This window comes from Sceloporus occidentalis, unplaced genomic scaffold, assembly GCF_023333645.1.
Source record: "Sceloporus occidentalis isolate IW3139 unplaced genomic scaffold, rSceOcc1.0.p SCAF_177, whole genome shotgun sequence".
In the NCBI taxonomy this organism is placed as follows: domain Eukaryota; kingdom Metazoa; phylum Chordata; class Lepidosauria; order Squamata; family Phrynosomatidae; genus Sceloporus; species Sceloporus occidentalis.
The window spans coordinates 1,556,099-1,578,553 of NW_028317157.1; the positions used below are offsets into that span (position 1 = coordinate 1,556,099).

General features: G+C 48.4%; 2 protein-coding genes across 2 annotated transcripts in view; one reads left to right on the top strand and one right to left on the bottom strand.

Moving 5' to 3' along the window:
- LOC149278895 (ARF GTPase-activating protein GIT2-like) overlaps positions 1 to 11,606 on the top strand; it is a 75,613-nt gene extending 64,007 nt beyond the window's left edge. Inside the window, exons 17-19 of the mRNA XM_089501624.1 lie at positions 8,132 to 8,329; positions 10,054 to 10,117; positions 11,187 to 11,606. Of these exons, the coding sequence (XP_089357750.1) occupies positions 8,132 to 8,329; positions 10,054 to 10,117; positions 11,187 to 11,399 (475 nt within the window). The 3' untranslated portion in view covers positions 11,400 to 11,606. The remainder of the gene's footprint in view (positions 1 to 8,131; positions 8,330 to 10,053; positions 10,118 to 11,186) is intronic.
- A 3,946-nt stretch (positions 11,607 to 15,552) lies between these two features.
- Positions 15,553 to 20,365, bottom strand: LOC149278896 (uncharacterized). The gene is made up of 7 exons (XM_089501637.1): positions 20,281 to 20,365; positions 18,368 to 18,903; positions 18,144 to 18,256; positions 17,494 to 17,560; positions 16,942 to 17,114; positions 15,789 to 15,932; positions 15,553 to 15,616 (listed from the first exon to the last, which is right to left on the bottom strand). Exons 2-7 carry the CDS (start codon positions 18,461 to 18,463, stop codon positions 15,553 to 15,555), a joined length of 657 nt encoding a protein of 218 aa, XP_089357763.1. The 5' UTR covers positions 18,464 to 18,903; positions 20,281 to 20,365.
- Between the last annotated feature and the right edge of the window lie 2,090 nt (positions 20,366 to 22,455).

Sequence of the window (22,455 nt, forward strand, 5' to 3'; positions counted from 1 at the left end):
GGCCAGCAGATGGCAGTGGTGGAGGGCGGAGTCTCCTTCCTTCAGGCTTAGTCCTGATGGAACTGGACTTGCCTGGCGAATTCCCTCTCAGGCCGACAGATGGCAGTGGTGGAGGGCGGAGTCTCCTTCCTTCAGGCTTAGTCCTGATGGAACTGGACTTGCCTGGCGAACTCCCTCTCAGGCCGGCAGATGGCAGTTGTGGAGGGCGGAGTCTCCTTCCTTCAGGCTTAGTCCTGATGGAACTGGACTTGCCTGGCGAACTCCCTCTCAGGCCGCCAGAAGGCAGTTGTGGAGGGCGGAGTCTCCTTCCTTCAGGCTTAGTCCTGATGGAACTGGACTTGCCTGGCGAACTCCCTCTCAGGCCGGCAGATGGCAGTTGTGGAGGGCGGTGTCTCCTTCCTTCAGGCTTAGTCCTGATGGAACTGGACTTGCCTGGCGAACTCCCTCTCAGGCCGACAGATGGCAGTTGTGGAGGGTGGAGTCTCCTTCCTTCAGGCTTAGTCCTGATGGAACTGGACTTGCCTGGCGAACTCCCTCTCAGGCCGGCAGAAGGCAGTTGTGGAGGGCGGAGTCTCCTTGCTTCAGGCTTAGTCTTGATGGAACTGGACTTGCCTTGCGAACTCCCAATCAGGCCGGCAGATGGCAGTTGTTGAGGGCAGAGTCTCATTCCTTCAGGCTTAGTCCTGATGGAACTGGATTTGCCTGGCGAACTCCCTCTCAGGCCGGCAGATGGCAGTTGTGGAGGGCGGAGTCTCCTTCCTTCAGGCTTAGTCCTGATGGAACTGGACTTGCCTGGCGAACTCCCTCTCAGGCCGGCAGATGGCAGTTGTGGAGGGCGGAGTCTCCTTCCTTCAGGCTTAGTCCCGATGGAGCTGGACTTGCCGGCGAACTCCCGCTCAGGCCGACAGAAGGCAGTTGTGGAGGGCGGAGTCTCCTTCCTTCAGGCTTAGTCCTGATGGAACTGGACTTGCCTGGCGAACTCCCTCTCAGGCCGGCAGAAGGCAGTTGTTGAGGGCAGAGTCTCCTTCCTTCAGGCTTAGTCCAGATGGAACTGGACTTGCCTGGCGAACTCCCTCTCAGGCCGGCAGAAGGCAGTTGTGGAGGGCGGAGTCTCCTTCCTTCAGGCTTAGTCCTGATGGAGCTGACTTGCCTGCGAACTCCCTCTCAGGCCGGCAGATGCAGTTGTGGACCGCGGACTCTCCTTCCTTCAGGCTCAGTCCTGATGGAGCTGGACCTGCCTGGTGAACTCCCCCTCAGGCCGGCAGATGGCAGTTGTGGAGGGCGGAGTCTCCTTCCTTCAGGCTTAGTCCTGATGGAGCTGGACCTGCTTGGTGAACTCCCTCTCAGGCCGGCAGATGGCAGTTGTGGAGGGCAGAGTCTCCTTCCTTCAGGCTTAGTCCACATGGAGCTGGACTTGCCTGGCGAACTCCCTCTCAGGCAGACAGATGGCAGTTGTGGAGGGCGGAATCTCCTTCCTTCAGGCTTAGTCCCGATGGAGCTGGACTTGCCGGCGAACTCCCGCTCAGGCCGACAGAAGGCAGTTGTGGAGGGCGGAGTCTCCTTCCTTCAGGCTTAGTCCTGATGGAACTGGACTTGCCTGGCGAACTCCCTCTCAGGCCGGCAGAAGGCAGTTGTGGAGGGCGGAGTCTCCTTCCTTCAGGCTTAGTCCTGATGGAACTGGACTTGCCTGGCGAACTCCCTCTCAGGCCGGCAGATGGCAGTTGTGGAGGGCAGAGTCTCCTTCCTTCAGGCTTAGTCCTGATGGAACTGGACTTGCCTGGCGAACTCCCTCTCCCGCCGGCAGATGGCAGTTGTGGAGGGCGGACTCTCCTTCCTTCAGGCTTAGTCCTGATGGAGCTGGACTTCCCTGGCGAACTCCCTCTCAGGCCGGCAGATGGCAGTTGTGGAGGGCGGAGTCTCCTTCCTTCAGGCTTAGTCCTGATGGAGCTGGACTTCCCTGGCGAACTCCCTCTCAGGCCGGCAGATGGCAGTTGTGGAGGGTGGAGTCTCCTTCCTTCAGGCTTAGTCCTGATGGAGCTGGACTTGCCTGGCGAACTCCCTCTCAGGCCGGCAGATGGCAGTTGTGGAGGGCGGAATCTCCTTCCTTCAGGCTTAGTCCTGATGGAGCTGGACTTGCCTGGTGAACTCCCTCTCAGGCCGACAGATGGCAGTTGTGGAGGGCGGAATCTCCTTCCTTCAGGCTTAGTCCTGATGGAACTGGACTTGCCTGGCGAACTCCCTCTCAGGCCGGCAGATGGCAGTTGTGGAGGGCGGAGTCTCCTTCCTTCAGGCTTAGTCCTGATGGAACTGGACTTGCCTGGCGAACTCCCTCTCAGGCCGACAGATGGCAGTTGTGGAGGGCGGACTCTCCTTCCTTCAGGCTTAGTCCTGATGGAGCTGGACTTCCCTGGCGAACTCCCTCTCAGGCCAGCAGATGGCAGTTGTGGAGGGCGGAGTCTCCTTCCTTCAGGCTTAGTCCTGATGGAGCTGGACTTCCCTGGTGAACTCCCTCTCAGGCCGGCAGATAGCAGTTGTGGAGGGCGGAGTCTCCTTCCTTCAGGCTTAGTCCTGATGGACCTGGACTTGCCTGGCGAACTCCCTCTCAGGCCGACAGATGGCAGTTGTGGAGGGCGGAGTCTCCTTCCTTCAGGCTTAGTCCTGATGGAGCTGGACTTGCCTGGCGAACTCCCTCTCAGGCCGACAGATGGCAGTTGTGGAGGGCGGAGTCTCCTTCCTTCAGGCTTAGTCCTGATGGAGCTGGACTTGCCTGGCGTACTCCCTCTCAGGCCGGCAGATGGCAGTTGTGGAGGGCAGAGTCTCCTTCCTTCAGGCTTAGTCCTGATGGAACTGGACTTGCCTGGCGAACTCCCTCTCAGGCCGGCAGATGGCAGTTGTGGAGGGCGGAGTCTCCTTCCTTCAGGCTTAGTCTTGATGGAGCTGGACTTCCCTGGCGAACTCCCTCTCAGGCCGGCAGATGGCAGTTGTGGAGGGCGGAGTCTCCTTCCTTCAGGCTTAGTCCTGATGGAGCTGGACTTCCCTGGCGAACTCCCTCTCAGGCCGGCAGATAGCAGTTGTGGAGGGCGGAGTCTCCTTCCTTCAGGCTTAGTCCTGATGGAGCTGGCCTTGCCTGGCGAACTCCCTCTCAGGCCGGCAGATGGCAGTTGTGGAGGGCGGAGTCTCCTTCCTTCAGGCTTAGTCTGTATGGAGCTGGACTTGCCTGGCGAACTCCCTCTCAGGCCGGCAGATGGCAGTTGTGGAGGGCGGAGTCTCCTTCCTTCAGGCTTAGTCCTCATGGAACTGGACTTGCCTGGCGAACTCCCTCTCAGGCCGGCAGATGGCAGTTGTGGAGGGTGGATTCTCCTTCCTTCAGGCTTAGTCCTGATGGAGCTGGACTTGCCTGGCGAACTCCCTCTCAGGCCGGCAGATGGCAGTTGTGAAGGGAGGAGTCTCCTTCCTTCTGGCTTAGTCCTGATGGAGCTGGACCTGCCTCGCCAACTCCCTCTCAGGCCGGCAGATGGCAGTTGCGGAAGGCGGACTCTCCTTCCTTCAGGCTTAGTCCTGATGGAGCTGGACCTGCCTGGCCAACTCCCTCTCAGGCCGGCAGATGGCAGTTGTGGAAGGCGGACTCTCCTTCCTTCAGGCTTAGTCCTGATGGAGCTGGACCTGACTGGTGAACTCCCTCTCAGTCCGGCAGATGGCAGTTGTGGAGGGCGGAGTCTCCTTCCTTCAGGCTTAGTCTGTATGGAGCTGGACTTGCCTGGCGAACTCCCTCTCAGGCCGGCAGATGGCAGTTGTGGAGGGCGGAGTCTCCTTCCTTCAGGCTTAGTCCTGATGGAACTGGACTCGTCTGGGGAATCCCTCTCAGGCCGGCAGATGGCAGTTGTGGAGGGCGGAGTCTCCTTCCTTCAGGCTTAGTCTGTATGGAGCTGGACTTGCCTGGCGAACTCCCTCTCAGGCCGGCAGATGGCAGTTGTGGAGGCCGGAGTCTCCTTCCTTCAGGCTTAGTCCTGATGGAACTGGACTTGCCTGGCGAACTCCCTCTCAGGCCGGCAGATGGCAGTTGTGGAGGGCGGAGTCTCCTTCCTTCAGGCTTAGTCCTGATGGAGCTGGACCTGCTTGGTGAACTCCCTCTCAGGCCGGCAGATGGCAGTTGTGGAGGGCAGAGTCTCCTTCCTTCAGGCTTAGTCCACATGGAGCTGGACTTGCCTGGCGAACTCCCTCTCAGGCAGACAGATGGCAGTTGTGGAGGGCGGAATCTCCTTCCTTCAGGCTTAGTCCCGATGGAGCTGGACTTGCCGGCGAACTCCCGCTCAGGCCGACAGAAGGCAGTTGTGGAGGGCGGAGTCTCCTTCCTTCAGGCTTAGTCCTGATGGAACTGGACTTGCCTGGCGAACTCCCTCTCAGGCCGGCAGAAGGCAGTTGTTGAGGGCAGAGTCTCCTTCCTTCAGGCTTAGTCCTGATGGAACTGGACTTGCCTGGCGAACTCCCTCTCAGGCCAGCAGATGGCAGTTGTGGAGGGCGGAGTCTCCTTCCTTCAGGCTTAGTCCTGATGGAACTGGACTTGCCTGGCGAACTCCCTCTCAGGCCGGCAGATGGCAGTTGTGGAGGGCGGAGTCTCCTTCCTTCAGGCTTAGTCTGTATGGAGCTGGACTTGCCTGGCGAACTCCCTCTCAGGCCGGCAGATGGCAGTTGTGGAGGGCGGAGTCTCCTTCCTTCAGGCTTAGTCCTGATGGAACTGGACTTGCCTGGCGAACTCCCTCTCAGGCCGGCAGATGGCAGTTGCGGAAGACGGACTCTCCTTCCTTCAGGCTTAGTCCTGATGGAACTGGACTTGCCTGGCGAACTCCCTCTCAGGCTGGCAGATGGCAGTTGTGGAGGGCGGAGTCTCCTTCCTTCAGGCTTAGTCCTGATGGAACTGGACTTGCCTGGCGAACTCCCTCTCAGGCCGGCAGATGGCAGTTGTGGAGGGCGGAGTCTCCTTCCTTCAGGCTTAGTCCTGATGGAACTGGACTTGCCTGGCGAACTCCCTCTCAGGCCGGCAGATGGCAGTTGTGGAGGGCAGAGTCTCCTTCCTTCAGGCTTAGTCCTGATGGAACTGGACTTGCCTGGCGAACTCCCTCTCAGGCCGGCAGATGGCAGTTGTGGAGGGCGGACTCTCCTTCCTTCAGGCTTAGTCCTGATGGAGCTGGCCTTGCCTGGCGAACTCCCTCTCAGGCCGGCAGATGGCAGTTGTGGAGGGCGGAGTCTCCTTCCTTCAGGCTTAGTCTGTATGGAGCTGGACTTGCCTGGCGAACTCCCTCTCAGGCCGGCAGATGGCAGTTGTGGAGGGCGGAGTCTCCTTCCTTCAGGCTTAGTCCTGATGGAACTGGACTTGCCTGGCGAACTCCCTCTCAGGCCGGCAGATGGCAGTTGTGGAGGGTGGAGTCTCCTTCCTTCAGGCTTAGTCCTGATGGAGCTGGACTTGCCTGGCGAACTCCCTCTCAGGCCGGCAGATGGCAGTTGTGAAGGGAGGAGTCTCCTTCCTTCTGGCTTAGTCCTGATGGAGCTGGACCTGCCTGGCCAACTCCCTCTCAGGCCGGCAGATGGCAGTTGCGGAAGGCGGACTCTCCTTCCTTCAGGCTTAGTCCTGATGGAGCTGGACCTGCCTGGCCAACTCCCTCTCAGGCCGGCAGATGGCAGTTGTGGAAGGCGGACTCTCCTTCCTTCAGGCTTAGTCCTGATGGAGCTGGACCTGACTGGTGAACTCCCTCTCAGTCCGGCAGATGGCAGTTGTGGAGGGCGGAGTCTCCTTCCTTCAGGCTTAGTCTGTATGGAGCTGGACTTGCCTGGCGAACTCCCTCTCAGGCCGGCAGATGGCAGTTGTGGAGGGCGGAGTCTCCTTCCTTCAGGCTTAGTCCTGATGGAACTGGACTCGTCTGGGGAATCCCTCTCAGGCCGGCAGATGGCAGTTGTGGAGGGCGGAGTCTCCTTCCTTCAGGCTTAGTCTGTATGGAGCTGGACTTGCCTGGCGAACTCCCTCTCAGGCCAGCAGATGGCAGTTGTGGAGGCCGGAGTCTCCTTCCTTCAGGCTTAGTCCTGATGGAACTGGACTTGCCTGGCGAACTCCCTCTCAGGCCGGCAGATGGCAGTTGTGGAGGGCGGAGTCTCCTTCCTTCAGGCTTAGTCCTGATGGAGCTGGACCTGCTTGGTGAACTCCCTCTCAGGCCGGCAGATGGCAGTTGTGGAGGGCAGAGTCTCCTTCCTTCAGGCTTAGTCCACATGGAGCTGGACTTGCCTGGCGAACTCCCTCTCAGGCAGACAGATGGCAGTTGTGGAGGGCGGAATCTCCTTCCTTCAGGCTTAGTCCCGATGGAGCTGGACTTGCCGGCGAACTCCCTCTCAGGCCAGCAGATGGCAGTTGTGGAGGCCGGAGTCTCCTTCCTTCAGGCTTAGTCCTGATGGAACTGGACTTGCCTGGCGAACTCCCTCTCAGGCAGACAGATGGCAGTTGTGGAGGGCGGAATCTCCTTCCTTCAGGCTTAGTCCCGATGGAGCTGGACTTGCCTGGCGAACTCCCTCTCAGGCCAGCAGATGGCAGTTGTGGAGGCCGGAGTCTCCTTCCTTCAGGCTTAGTCCTGATGGAACTGGACTTGCCTGGCGAACTCCCTCTCAGGCCGGCAGATGGCAGTTGTGGAGGGCGGAGTCTCCTTCCTTCAGGCTTAGTCCTGATGGAGCTGGACCTGCTTGGTGAACTCCCTCTCAGGCCGGCAGATGGCAGTTGTGGAGGGCAGAGTCTCCTTCCTTCAGGCTTAGTCCACATGGAGCTGGACTTGCCTGGCGAACTCCCTCTCAGGCAGACAGATGGCAGTTGTGGAGGGCGGAATCTCCTTCCTTCAGGCTTAGTCCCGATGGAGCTGGACTTGCCTGGCGAACTCCCTCTCAGGCCGACAGAAGGCAGTTGTGGAGGGCGGAGTCTCCTTCCTTCAGGCTTAGTCCTGATGGAACTGGACTTGCCTGGCGAACTCCCTCTCAGGCCGGCAGAAGGCAGTTGTTGAGGGCAGAGTCTCCTTCCTTCAGGCTTAGTCCTGATGGAACTGGACTTGCCTGGCGAACTCCCTCTCAGGCCGGCAGATGGCAGTTGTGGAGGGCGGAGTCTCCTTCCTTCAGGCTTAGTCCTGATGGAACTGGACTTGCCTGGCGAACTCCCTCTCAGGCCGGCAGATGGCAGTTGTGGAGGGTGGAGTCTCCTTCCTTCAGGCTTAGTCCTGATGGAGCTGGACTTGCCTGGCGAACTCCCTCTCAGGCCGGCAGATCGCAGTTGTGGAGGGCGGAGTCTCTTTCCTTCAGGCTTAGTCTGTATGGAGCTGGACTTGCCTGGCGAACTCCCTCTCAGGCCGGCAGATGGCAGTTGTGGAGGGCGGAGTCTCCTTCCTTCAGGCTTAGTCCTGATGGAACTGGACTTGCCTGGCGAACTCCCTCTCAGGCCGGCAGATGGCAGTTGCGGAAGGCGGACTCTCCTTCCTTCAGGCTTAGTCCTGATGGAACTGGACTTGCCTGGCGAACTCCCTCTCAGGCTGGCAGATGGCAGTTGTGGAGGGCGGAGTCTCCTTCCTTCAGGCTTAGTCCTGATGGAACTGGACTTGCCTGGCGAACTCCCTCTCAGGCCGGCAGATGGCAGTTGTGGAGGGCGGAGTCTCCTTCCTTCAGGCTTAGTCCTGATGGAACTGGACTTGCCTGGCGAACTCCCTCTCAGGCCGGCAGATGGCAGTTGTGGAGGGCAGAGTCTCCTTCCTTCAGGCTTAGTCCTGATGGAACTGGACTTGCCTGGCGAACTCCCTCTCAGGCCGGCAGATGGCAGTTGTGGAGGGCGGACTCTCCTTCCTTCAGGCTTAGTCCTGATGGAGCTGGACTTGCCTGGCGAACTCCCTCTCAGGCCGGCAGAAGGCAGTTGTGGAGGACGGAGTCTCCTTCCTTCAGGCTTAGTCCTGATGGAGCTGGACTTGCCTGGCGAACTCCCTCTCAGGCCGGTAGAAGGCAGTTGTGGAGGGCGGAGTCTCCTTCCTTCAGGCTTAGTCCTTAATATATCAAGTCATTTTGGTGACTGTACTCCCTAAACGTGGTTTTTACATCTGTTTGTGTGCGTTTTTTTCAGGCTCAGCCGGAAAACCCAGCAGCACGGCAGCGGCACCTTCAGCCATGGGGAAGGGTCACTCTCTGAGGGCAAGGACCCCGACGCCATCTTCGCCGGCCCCGGCCTTCCCAGCACTGAGGACGTCATACGGAAAACTGAGCAGATCACGAAAAACATCCAGGAACTGCTGCGGGCCGCGCAGGAGAACAAGCACGACAGGTGAGGCGCGATTATGGTGCCAAGGTTTGAAAGCGTCTTGAAGGGGAATGCATTGTGGTCGGCCCGGCCTGTCTTGTAAACATGTGGAGGACATAGATGTTTCTAGAATGACCTTCGCTGACCATTCACCTCCGCTGACCTTTCGCGACCGCTTACTCATTGTAACTCATTGTAAGCCTCTCTAGGAATCTCTTGGTCCTCTAGCACAACTCTATAGTCAATATCGTTTCTTTCTTTCTTATCTTCTTTCCTGCCTTCCTCCTCCTTTCCTTTCTTTGTTTCCCTGTCCTTCTCCCTCTTCCTTCTTCTGGGAAAGGGCCGCCGCGCCCAAAATTTTGCGCAGTTTTGGTACCCTGCTACCGACGCCGGTGACCTTCCGTCTGCCAGACACCGCGTCCTGGTACTCTGGCCTCTGCCCCTGCCTCCCAGGCACTGTGGATCCCTCTTTCTCTCTTTCTCCGCTTGCGCTGCGTTCCTACCTTTTCGTGAAAAGTGCGCCGCGGTGAGGCACGGGGGCATGCTGTCACGCAAGGAAGGTTTGTGCCACTTTCGAAAACGTTTTCCCTGGGACCTGAGTTTTCGTATTTGTGAGAACTCCTTGTGTAACGGGTCATGATCCCCTCTTCCTCCTCTTCTTGCCGTGCGTCTTGGTGGCAGATGTTGACTTTCGCTTGCGCTTTGAGCTTGGCGTGGAAAACGGTGCGGGGCAGACGAATGGCGGACGGCTGGTTCGTTTGGCCCTTGACTTACCTACCCTGACTGGGGCCCAAACTCTATGGTCAGCTTCTGGCAGAGGTTGACCATAGAGTTTGGCTTGGAGGACATAGAGATTCCTAGAGAGGACACTTCTGAAATAGATTGACCATAGAGCTTGGCTTGGAGAACGAAGAGATTCCTAGAGAAGACACTTCTGAAAGAGATTGACCATAGAGCTTGGCTTTGAGGACCAAGGGATTCCTAGAGAGGACACTTCTGAAAGAGATTGACTATAGAGCTTGGCTTGGAGGACCAAGGGATTTCTAGAGACGACACTTCTGAAAGGGACTGACCATAGAGTTTGGCTTGGAGGACCTAGGAATTCCTAGAGAGGACACTTCTGAAAGAAATTGACCATAGAGTTTGGCTTGGAGGACGAAGAGATTCCTAGAGAAGACACTTCTGAAAGAGATTGACCATAGAGCTTGTCTTTGAGGACCAAGGGATTCCTAGAGAGGACACTTCTGAAAGAGATTGACTATAGAGTTTGGCTCGGAGGACCTAGGGATTCCTAGATAGGACACTTCTGAAAGAGATTGACCATAGAGTTGGGCCGAAGGACCTAGATTCATAGAGAGGACACTTCTCTAGGCATTTGTACGTCCTCTAGCATGACTCTATGGTCAGCTTCTAGCTCATGTTGACCATAGAGTTGAGCTGGAGGACCTAGAGATTCCTAGAGAAGACACCTCTCTAGGCATTTGTTGGTCCTCTGTCGTAATTCTTTCAACTCTATTATTTAATTAGACTCCTTCGCCTCACATTCTTTCTTGCGACGTGCCAAGCTTGTGTGCAAAACGCACTATTAACCCACTCGGTCTCGCCACGCAGTCGTTAACGTTTTGGCTGCAACGCGCACGAGGGCTAATAAACGCACCATTTTCAGCTCCTGGAGTGACTAACACCAGCGTTTGCGGGCCTCTTCACCGCCGTTAAATAATGGTGTGCTCGTCTTTCTTTCCTCGCAGCTACGTCCCGTGTTCGGAAAGGATCCACGTGGCAGTGACTGAGATGGCTGCGCTCTTTCCGAAAGTGAGTTCCCGCAGAAGCCTCAACGGCGTTCCCAGCGTCCAGCGCAACTCTATGGTCAAGCGCTGTCGGGTGTTGGTTACAGAATCATGCTGGAGAACCTACAAATGCCTAGAGAGGTTCTTTCTCTAGGGAACTCTAGGTCCTCCAGTGCAACTCTATGGTCAACCTCTGCCAGAATCTGACCATAGAGTCATGCTGGAGGACCTACTAATGCCTAGAGAGGTGTTAAATTGTTATTTCATTTATTATTCATTATTTTATTTAATTATTTATTTTAATGATTTGTAATATTTCATTTGATGATTTGATGATTTAATTTATTATTTGACTATTTAATTTATTATCATTAATTGTTTTATATAAATATTATGTAACGGTTTATTATTTAATGTAATTAGTTATTAGTTAATTTAACTATTCATTATTTGATTTAGTAATTTATTCCATTATTTATTATTTATTATTTTATTTAATGATTAAATGATTAAACTAATTTATTATTTAATTTATTATGTTGCTTAACAGTTTATTTAATTTGTTATTAGTTAAATATTCAATTTCATTATTTATTTCATTTAACCATTATTTAATTTATTATTTATCATTTAAATATACTGAATGATTTATTTAATTTAGTGATTTATTATTTTATTCATAATTTAATACTTAACCATTTAATTATTTAATCGAATGATTTATTTTAGTTATAATTTGTTATTTAATTTAATGATTTTATTATTTAATTTAACGATATATTTCATTTATAATTTATTATTTAATTTGTTATATTATTTATTATTTATTATTTAATTTAACAACTTGTTTAATTTAATAATACATAATTTAAATAAATTATACTTTATTTATTATTCATAAAGGTAATACATTCATTATTTATTATTTGGTTATTATGAATTTATTAATTTATTAATTAGATGTTATTTAATTATGTAATTTACTAATTTTATTTTATTTTTTATTTAATTAATTAATTAAATCATTTAATTTTATTATATTAATTAATTAATTAATTAACAACGCATATTTCTTTCCTTTTCTCTTCCCCAAGAAGCCCAAGTCGGAGCTGGTCCGCACCTCGCTGCGCCTTCTGACCGCCAGCGCCTTTCGCCTTCACTCGGAGTGCGCAAAAGCCCTGCCGCCAGATGCTGTTCCTACGGCCGACGTCCCGCTGGTCACCCAGCAGGTCATTCAGTGTGCTTACGACATCGCCAAAGCCGCCAAGCAGCTGGTCACCATCACCACCAAAGAGAACACCAACTGAAGGAAGCATCGGAAACAGCGGCGTCCCAAACGGTTCAGAGCCCAGCATTTTGTAAGCGAATGCCTTCCGACGCAAAGCCGGATGCGTTTTTTTAAAAATCGTGTTTTTATAGCGATATTTAAGGTTGCGCGCATTACGCATTTCGTTTTTTAAAGGAACTTCAGTATTAATTTTTAATTGCATGTTTTTGTTTTTTTCTGTAGAAAAAGCGTGGAAAAAAGGACAATATATATATATATATATATTCACAGTATTTCACGTAACCCACTGCCTTATTCGATGGTTTTATTTTTAGCGCGCGTTTTAATTGGAACGGTATCCTGCACGAATCCGGCGCGGTCAGAAAAAAAATGTATGGTGCGAAACCGAACCTGCATTACGATACTTCGCCTTTAATCCCGTATTTGGTCCCTAAAATGAGTTATTTAGTTAGTACTGGGTTCCATGTTCATTGAGCTTAGGAAACCCGCAAACGCAGAAAAAACCACGCGAATAACGAACACTCCTCTAGGAATCTCCGGCACAACTCTATGGTCAGGTATTGCTTTTCTGTGGGACTTTTTAGGCCATCGTGGAGGGATTTAATCGCCGCTTTCTTACGTAGAAACTGCGCAGAGGGACACAAGACCGCGAGTTATTCGAAGAAGACTATATTCTTCTTATTGTTATTATTTAATAATAATAATAATAATAATAATAATAAATAGGAAAAATAAATCCCCAGATTATAGTAATATTTTAATGTATTAATAATAAAAATACTATTATATTAAAATTATAATATTTTAATTAATTAATGATAATCACAATAGTAATATTTTATAATAATAATAATAATAATAAAACTATTATTATTATATTAAATATATTTTAATATAATAAAACTATAATTATTATATTAAAATATAATATTTTAATATAATAATAATAAAACTATTATTATTATTATATTAAAATTATAATATTTTAATATAATATTATTATTGAATTGTTTTAATTAACTAAATAATAGTAATAATAATATAATCATAGAATCATAGAGTTGGAAAAGACCGCAAGGGCCATCCAGTCCAACCCCATTCTGCCATGCAGGAAATCCAGATCAAAGCATCCCGACAAATGGCAATCTAGTCTCTGCCAAAAGACCTCCAAGGAGGGAGACTCCACTACACTCCAAGGAAGGAGTGTGTTCCACTGTCGAACAGCCCTTACTGTCAGGAAGTTCCAGCTAATGTTGAGGTGGAATCTCTTTCCTGCAGCTTGCATCCATTGCTCCAGGTCCTAGTCTCTGGAGCAGCAGAAAACAAGCTTGCTCCCTCCTCAATATGACATCCCTTCAAATATTTAAACAGGGCTATCATATCACCTCTTAACCTTCTCTTCTCCAGACTAAACATCTCCAGGTCCCTAAGTTGTTCCTCATAGGGCTTGGCTTCCAGACCCTTCACCATCTTAGTCACCCTCTGGACACGCTCCAGTTGCTCAATGTCCTTTTTGAATTGTGGCGCCCAGAACTGGACACAATATTTCAGATGGAGCCTGACCAGAGCAGAATAGAGTGGCACTATTACTTACCTGGATCTAGACACTATACTTCTATTGATGCAGCCTAAAATCGCATTGGCCTTGTTAGCTGCCGCATCACGCTGTTGACTCATGTTCAACTTGTGGTCTACTTGGACTCCCAGATCCCTTTCACATGTACTTTAATTGAGTCAGGAGTCCCCCATCCTATATCTGTGCATTTCATTTTTCTGCCCTAAGAGCAGTACCTTACATTTCTCTGTGTTGAATTTCATTTTGTTAGCTTTGGCCCAGCTTTCTAGTCTATTCATGCCATTTTGAATACTGATCCTGTCCTCTGGAGTATTAGCTACTCCTCCTAATTTGGTGTCATCTGCAAATTTGATAAGTATGCTCCCAATTCTGTCATTCAGGTCATTGATAAAGATGTTGAATAGCACTGGGCCCAGGACAGAGCCCTGTGGGACCCCACTGGTCACTTCTCTGCAGGATGAAAAGGAGCCATTGTTGACCATCCTTTGGGTTCGGCCGGTCAACCAATTACAAATCCATGTAACAGTTGCCTTGTCTAGCCCACACTTTACAAGCTTGTTTGCAAGAATGTCATGGGGAACCTTGTCAAAGGCCTTACTGAAATCAAGATATACTATATCCACAGCATTCCCTTCATCTACCAAGCTGGTAATTTTATCAAAGAAAGAGATCAGATTTGTCTGGCATGAGTTGTTTCTCTGAAACCCATGTTGACTTTTTGTGATTGTGGCATTGCTTTCTATCTGCTGGGGATGTTTTGACTTGGATTTCCTGCATGGCAGGGGGTTGGACTGGATGGCCCTTGCGGTCTCTTCCAACTCTATGATTCTATATGTTCACAGACTCTCTGTTTAATGATCTGCTCCAGAATCTTTCCTGGTATTGATGTCAGACTAACTGGACGATAATTGTTGGGATCCTCTTTCTTCCCCTTTTTGAAGATGGGGACAACGTTGGCCCTCCTCCAGTCTTCTGGGACTTCTCCTGTTCTCCAGGAGTTCTCAAAGACTGTTATTGCCAATGGCTCCGATATTACATTTGCCAGTTCTTTTAGTACCCTTGGATGGAGTTCATCTGGTCCTGGAGACTTATATTCGTTTAGATTAACAAGGTATTCCTCTACTATCTCCTTACTTATTCTGTGCTGAAATTCCCCTATTCTGTCCTCTGCTCCATTATCCTCAGGTTGAGCACCCTTTCCCTTTTCTGAGAAGACTGAGGCAAAGAAGGTGTTGAGTAATTCTGCCTTTTCTCTGTCTTCTGTTAGCATTTTGCCATCTTCTCCACGCAGTGGCCCTTCCGTTTCCTTCTTCTTCCTTTTGCTGTGGACATATCCATAAAAGCCCTTTTTATTGTTCTTAACCTCTCTAGCAAGCCTGAGTTCATTCTGCGCTTTAGCTTTTCTGACCTTATCTCTACACATGCCTGCTATTTGTTTGAATTCCTCTTTGGTGATTTCCCCATTTTTCCATTTCTTATACATGTTCCATTTAAAACTTAGCTCAGTTGAAAGTTCCTTAGTCATCCATCCTGCTTTCTTGAGACACCTCTCATTTTTCTTTCTCACTGGAACTCATATAGTAATACTTCAATATAATAGTATTATTATTATATTAAAATTTTATTAAAATTTCATTTTTATTATATTAAAATATAATATTTTGATATAATAATAGTATATTGAATTATATTTTAATAACAATACTATTATTATTAAAATTATAATATTTTAATATATTATTATTATTATAAAATTATAATATTTTAATGTAACAATAATAAAAATACTATTATTATTATATTAAAATATTTTAATAATAATAATAGTAATAATAATAATCCCTAATTATAATATTTTAATATAATAATACTTTATTTATTATTATTACATTAAAATTAAATTAAAATCATAATATTTTAATATCATGTTATTATTATTAATATTATTAAAACATTATTATAATCTGAGGACTCTGGCTATCAATATCTTCTTATTAATTATAAATCAATTGAAAATCAATTTTCAATTATGTCATAGGAAGGGATTTTCTTTAAAGCGTTTTATTCTCTTTTAGTATTTATATATTAAACAATAAGGTTTTTTTTAAGGTGCCATAATATTGATCGGATGCTGATATATTGATAATATTGATAATAATGACAATATTATCATTATTTACCTTTTTCTAAAAGAAAGTATTGTACTATTTTTTGGGGTTGAAAAAAAATCAAATAGGATCCCTTTTCGCTCTTTATTTATTGATTGATTTATTGATTATTGATCGATCGCCTCTCGAAAATCCGACTTATCAATAATGGGTTTCCTTTGGCATCAATCGGTCATTAGTTGCACAAAGTTTAATTGGTTTTGAGGGCTAAAGTAAGCAATGACCTAAAATGGCGGATGGCCGGGGGCTTCTGTCAGTCAAGAGTCATGCAATTGTGCAAAACGTGCGCCTCCCGCTTTTCGTGCGGCGGTTTTAAAATAGCAGTGGGGGCGTCATCCAGATTGACCTCATTACGACGACCCTGCCAGGCCGGTCAAGGTCTCAGACTGACCGTTGAATCGACAAGGAATGGCGACCAGAAACCAGGCTTAGTCCTCCTCTTCTTCCTCCGTCCGACGTGAAACTGCGCGTTGCATCCACCTCTTAGGTCCACTGCAACGGGGAAGAAAAGGACGGGAAACGCGTTCTTAAAACCATAAGATCGCGTTCTCCTTCGCCACGGCAGGTCATGCTTCTTCTCCGTGAACGGGACTCAGGCAAAACCGCAAGGAGACCCCGGGTTCGTAACTGCGATGGCAAAAAGGTCCCGTTCTACGCAACTCACCTTGTTACGGTATCCACGCTCCGCCATGTACCGCGCCTCGAGATGCTCCATCTCCTGGTTGCTCTCTTCCTTGCGCTGGGCTTCATCCTCTTTCTCGCGGTGCTGCTGGCGCTCCTCTTCCTCTTGCGCCCGGCACTCTGTGAGCTGGAAAAAGCCATGCAGGAATACATGGAATCAGAGGACCATAGAGTTGGAAGGGACCCCAAGAAGGGCCCTGATCCAGTCTGACCCCATTCTGCCATGCAGGAATACAAAGAACCCCCTTCTGCCATGCAAGAATACACAGAACCCCTTTCTGCCATGCAGGAATACAAAGAACCCCCTTCTGTCATGCAGGAATGCACAGAACCCCCTTCTGCCATGCAGGAATACAAAGAACCCCCTTCTGCCATGCAAGAATACATAGAACCCCTTTCTGCCATGCAGGAATACAAAGAACCCCCTTCTGCCATGCAGGAATGCATAGAACCCCCTTCTGCCATGCAGGAATACAAAGAACCCCCTTCTGCCATGCAGGAATGCATAGAACCCCCTTCTGCCATGCAGGAATACATAAAATCCCCATTCTGCCATGTAGGAGTACATAGAACCCCCTTCTGCCATGCAGGAATACATAGAACCCCCTTCTGCCATGCAAGAATGCATAGAACCCCCATTCTGTCATGCAGGAATACATAGAACCCCCTTCTGCCATGCAGGAATGCATAGAACCCCCATTCTCCAGCCGCCGGATCAGCCGCTCCCGGCTCTCGACCGACTCCTCCTGGGCCTGGCGGTTGGCCTCCATTTTGCGGAGGATCTGCTGCGCCCTTTCGGCCAGGACCTGCCGCGGGAAAGGGCCATAGAGTTGCAAGACAGACCTGTGCTGCCATGCAGGAACTCTCAATCGAAGCATTGCAGCAGCAGGAAAAAAGCTTGCTCCCTCCTCAAAATGGCACCCCTTAAACAGGGCTCACCTCTGCCATGACTCTGCCACGTGCCTTTTGCTCCTTCTCCCACTCCACCTTTCACTTCTCCCAGAGTTCCCTGGCTTCCTCCCTGCAAGGAAGGAACAGTGAGGGCCATACAGGAACTCTCAATCGTAGGACTATAGAGTTGCCACGGCTGCCATACAGGAATTCTCCATCCAACCATCCCTTTCCGCTGCCGTCACCTGAAAATGGTGTCCAGCTCTGCCTCCCGCTCCCTCTTGAGTCGCAGCTGGTCCTCGATGACCTCCTTCATCCACGCTGTGGCCGCCGCAGCCTCTTCCTGCCAGACGGACCTCAGGCACCAGTCCTCCTCTTCCTTTTCAGAGAGGGCCAGGAGGATCCGGTGGTCTTTCTCCTGGAGGAAAGCGGAGGAGTTGCGTCGGACGTTAAGATGGAGGCTGGTCTTCCCAGGACTTTGCAATAAGGCCTCTCTAGGAATCTCTAGTGTGACTTTTACTTAAAGATGACGATAGAGTTGCATTGGAAGAGCTGCAAAGGCCTAGCAGAGTGTCATCTCTAGGAATCTCTAGGCCTTTCAGCAGAGTATCCTCTCTAGGAATCTCTAGGTTTAGGGTTAGAGTCATAGAGTCTGGGCCAAACTTACCAAACAAGGCACAAAATTTATAAGGAAACCATTGATAAAATACATATCATAGATAGATAGATAGATAGATAGATAGATAGATAGATAGATAAATTTTGATTATTTGCTCGACGTTTGCGCCAAAACTTACCAGCTCCTCCTGGACCTTTTGCACTTGTCGCTTCATCTGGGCTTGATATTGGTGCTTTAGGAAACGCCTGGTTTTAGAGGGAAAGAGAAGAAGCAAATATTTAGAGACATATATATATATATATATATATATATATATATGTCTTCTTCGTGGTCCCTGCGCATCACGCAAATGGCTTATATATCTGCGCCTGTGCAGTGAAGCCATTTTGTACATACTGAAAGGACAGGAGATTCCTAGAGAGGACACTGCTAGGCCTTTATAGCTCATCCAGGGCAACTCTATGGTCATCCTTAACTAAAAGTGGCACTGAAAGATCTAGAGATTCCTAGAGAGGATACATGGAATACATGGAATCAGAGGACCATAGAGTTGGAAGGGACCCCAAGAAGGGCCCTGATCCAGTCTGACCCCATTCTGCCATGCAGGAATACAAAGAACCCCCTTTGTAGTTCCTCCAGGGCAAGTGTATGGTCAGCTTTAACTTAAAGTGGCACTGAAATGCCTAGAGATTCCTAGAGAGGACACTCTGCTAGGCCTTTGTAGCTACTCCGGCGCAACTCTATGGTCAATGCCTGGCAGATGCTGACCATAGAGTTGCACTGGAGGACCTAGAGATTCCTAGAGAGTATACACATATAGATCCTTACCTAAGTTCTCCCTTCTTCCTCTCCTCTTCCTGGCACTTCCTCTCCTCTTCCAGCGCTCCCAGCTCCCAGCGCTCCTTCATCAGCTCCTCTTCCTCGTTCTTCAGTTTGGTGGCCTGATGGGGGACATAGAGAGACGCCATTCAGTCCTAGAGAGGCTATGGCTTCGCTCCCAAACCGAGGGTAATGCAACCCGGGGGGGGGGGGGGTTTGGTGCAGTGTCATACCTCCTCCTCACCCCGCTGCAGCTCCTCCATCTGCTGCCGCAGGATGTCCGCCCGCTTCCTCTCTTTCTCCTTCCTCCGTTCCTCTTCCTCCTTCATCCGTTCCAGGTCCTCCCAGCACACCGCTTCGTATTTGTTTTCCGCACGGACCTTCTCCTCGCGCTCCGCCACGTCTCGTTCAATTTCTCTTCTCTTCCGTAAAAAGACGGTGTTAACGATAACCGTGGTTTTGTGTATGCGGGGCAGAAAAAGGCCTCTCTAGGCATTTTGAGGTCCTCCAGCAAGACTCTATGGTCAATCTCCTTGGTTCTCCGGCGCAAGCTCTTTTGAAAGAGGGCCATAGAGTCTTGCTGGAGGACCTAGGGATTCCTAGAGAGTACATACTAATCGAAGCCACAAATGCGGAGGGCCAACCGTGTTTAATTTTTCACAGACGCAAAAATTCCTAGAGTGGATCCTTATTAACGTACCTGTTCTTTTTGCGTCTTCTGGTCTTCCCAAGCCTCCGCCACGTGCTTTTAGCGTAGTTCGGACTCAACCTGGCGAAAAAGAGGAAGAGGGAGAAAGGAAGAATGAGAGAGGGAAAGGAGGAGTGAGAAGAGAAAGGAGGAGAAGGGGAAAGGAAGAATGAGAAAGAAGGGAAGGAGGAATGAGAGAAAGAAGGGAGAAGGGAAGGGAAGAGGAAAGGAAGGAGAAAAAGGAAAAGGCATGAGAGAAAGAAGGAGAAATAACAAGGAGGAATGAGAGATTAAAAGAAGGAGAAAGAAGGAGGGGAAAGGAAGAAGGAGAAAGAGGAAAAGGAGGAATGAGCGAAAGAAGGGAGGAGAAAGGAAGAATGAGAAAGAGGAAAAGGAGGAATGAGAAGGAGAAAGAAGGAGAAGGGGGAACGAAGAATAAGAGGAAAAGGAGGAATGAGAAAGAAGGGAATCATAGAATCATAGAGTTGGAAGAGACAGCACGGGCCATCCAGTCCAACCCCCTGCCATGCCATTTAATTAATTAATTATATTTATTTATTTTATTTATTCATTTCATTTAATTCGTTAATTTTATTTTATTGGCTCATTTCATTTAATTCATTTACTTTATTTATAAATGTCATATAATTCATTTTATTTTATTTGTTCATTTAATTCATTTTATTTATAAACTTCATTTAATTATTATTATTATTATTAACTTTTATTTATAAAGCGCTGTAAATTTACACTAAATTTAATTCATTTAGTGTGTTTTATTTATTCATTTCATTTCATTTATTTATTCTATTTATTCATTTCATTTAATTCATTTATTTTATTTATTCATTTCATTTAGTCCATTTATTTTATTTTATTCATAAATTTGATTTAATTCATTTATTAATTTCATTTCATTTATTTATTTTATCGTATTTATAAATTTCATTTAAGTATTTTATTTATTTTATTTAATTCATTTATTTTTTATTTATAAATTTCATTTAATTCATTTATTAATTTCATTTAATTTATTTATTTTATCGTATTTATAAATTTCATTTAATTATTTTATTTATTAATTTCATTTAGTTCGTTTATTTTATTTTATTTATAAATTTCATTTAATTCATTTTTGTTAATTTATTCATTTTATTTTATTCATTCATTTAATTTTATTTATTAGTTTTATTTAATTCAAACCATCTCTGGTTTGGACTAAGGTCCAAAACGCACCGCAGAAACAATCATTCTCTAGCATTGAACCAGGTCAGTTGAACTGGATTATTCCTTATGTGCAGATTGCAAAGCACGACATACACAAGCAGGCAAAGCACGTGCTGCGATAAATGGACGACTTCCACAACTACCGGGAGTGCTTTTTTCTAAAAGAATTTTTAGCGTTATTACGCAAACGAGTTTCGAATTTGCAACCGTCCTGCGTCGCCGGACACTCACCGGCTGCACCAACACGTTGTTTTTCCCGTACAGGAGTGTCGCCCGGGAATTTTGGTGGAGCGATTCGACGTAGTCTCTGGCTGACAGAGACGGACGGTTGTCCATGCTGCCGCTCGAATGTCTTTTCTGGATCTGGGGGGTTAATTAAATGGGGTTAATGGGCCTAAAGGACTCGTTTTTGTCCCGTCTTTTCCGTGTCCTTCGTCCACCACTGGACCTACGCAGAGCGCCAGACGCTTGGTGGGGGAGTCCTGGCGGCAATGGAAGCTGTGGATCCGGTGGTGCTGGACGAGTTCATCGGCCGAAGGGTCGGTGCAGAAGTGGTCAGAGGTCTTCATCTTGGTGTATTCAAGGGTGCAAGGGCTGACGAGTAACGAAGTGAGAAGGGAAGGAAGGAGAAGGGGAAAGGAAGAAGGAGAAAGAGGAAGAGAAGGAATGAAAGAATAAAAAGGAGAAAGAAAGAGGGGAAAGGAAGAAGGAGAAAGAGGAAAAGGAAGAACGAGAGAAAGAAGTGAGATGGAGAGGAAGAAGGGAGAAAGAGGAATAGGAAGAATGAGAAGAAGGAGTGGAACAAGAAAGAAGGAGCAGGGGAAAGGAAGAGAAAGGAAAGGAGGAGGAGAGGGAGAAGGAGAAAGAGGGAATGGAGGAATGAGAGGAAGGAGGAGAGGAAGAAGTAGAAAAGGAGAAAGAGGAAGGAGAAAGAAGGAGTAGGGGAAAGGAAGGGAAAGAAAAGGAGAAAGGAGGAAAAGAGTAATGAGAGAAGTAAGGGAGAAGGAGAGGAAGGAAAAAGGAGGAGGAAAGGAAGTGAAAGAAAAGGAGTAAAAGAAAGAGAAATAGGGAAAGGAGGAATGAGAGAAGGAAAGGAAGGAGAAGGGAAAAGGAAGGACAAAGAGGAAAAGTAGGAATAAGAAGGGAGAAGAAAAGGAAGGAAAAAGAGATAGAAGTAGAAAGGAAGCAAAAGAAAAGGAGGAGGAAAGGGAGAAGAGGAAAGAGGAAAAGGAAGAATGAGAGAAGGAAGGAAGGAGAAAACAAAAGGAAGGAGAAAGGAAAAGGAGGAATGAGAGAAGGAAGGAGAAGGAGAGAAAAGAAAAGGGAAAAGAGGAAAGGAAGTGAAAGAAAAGGTAGAGGATAGGGAGAAGAGGAAAGAAGAAAAAGGAGGAATGAGAGGAGGAAGGAAAAAGGGAGAAGGAGTGGAAGAAGACCCATATCTCCGCTGCTCTCACCGTGCAAAGCTTCGCGCTGTTGTTCTTCCAGCGTTCGTAAAGGCGGTCTTCGGCGACCTGCGTAAAAAAGACGGAAATGCGATTGAGTAATGCTAAAAAACGACCCCCGACGCACCTGTTTCCTGTGCTCCTCTCTGGCCGACTTCAGCTCTTTGTTCTTCCGCCGCATGGCACCCGCCTCGTCAGCGCCCAGACGCAGCTCGCGCAGCTCCTCTGCCAGCATCTCGCACTCTTTGAAAAGCAGCCGCTGGAGGCGGCGCTCCTCCAGGCGGACCGTGTCCTCTTCCTTCTGCTTCTCGCGGTGGTAGGTGTTCATGCTGGCGGAGGGAGAAAAGATGGTGGCGGAAGCGTTGGTAGCGTACAAATTGAGCAGAGAAGCGTCCTCTCTAGGTCCTCCAGCGCAACATCTGCCAGACATTGACCATAGAGTTGCGTGGGGGGCCTACAAATGCCTAGAGAAGCGTCCTCTCTAGGATTCTCTAGGTTCCCCCTTGAAACTCTATGGCCGACATCTGACCATAGAGTTGCACTGGAGGACCCACAAATGCCTAGAGAAGCATTCTCTCTAGGTCCTTCCTAGCAATTCTGTGGCTGATATCTGACTATAGAGTTGCACTGGAATACCCACAAATGCCTCTCTAGGAATCTCTAGGTCCTTCCTTGCAACTCTATGGACAATGTCTGACCATAGAGTTGAACTGGAGGACTTACAAACGCCCAGATAAGTATCCTCTCTAGGAATCTCTAGGTCCTCTGGTACAGCTCTGTGGCTGCGAACCGTCGAATCCGCTAACAGCTCCGCGAAGCGTTAATTATCCACTAACGGTCATTGCCTTTCTTCTTCGTGGTCTCTGCGAATCATACAAATGGGTTTTACTGAGCCTGCGCAGTGCTGCTCGGAACCTTCTGGAATCACTGGGCAGAGTTAACTCTGCAACATATTGAAACTTTT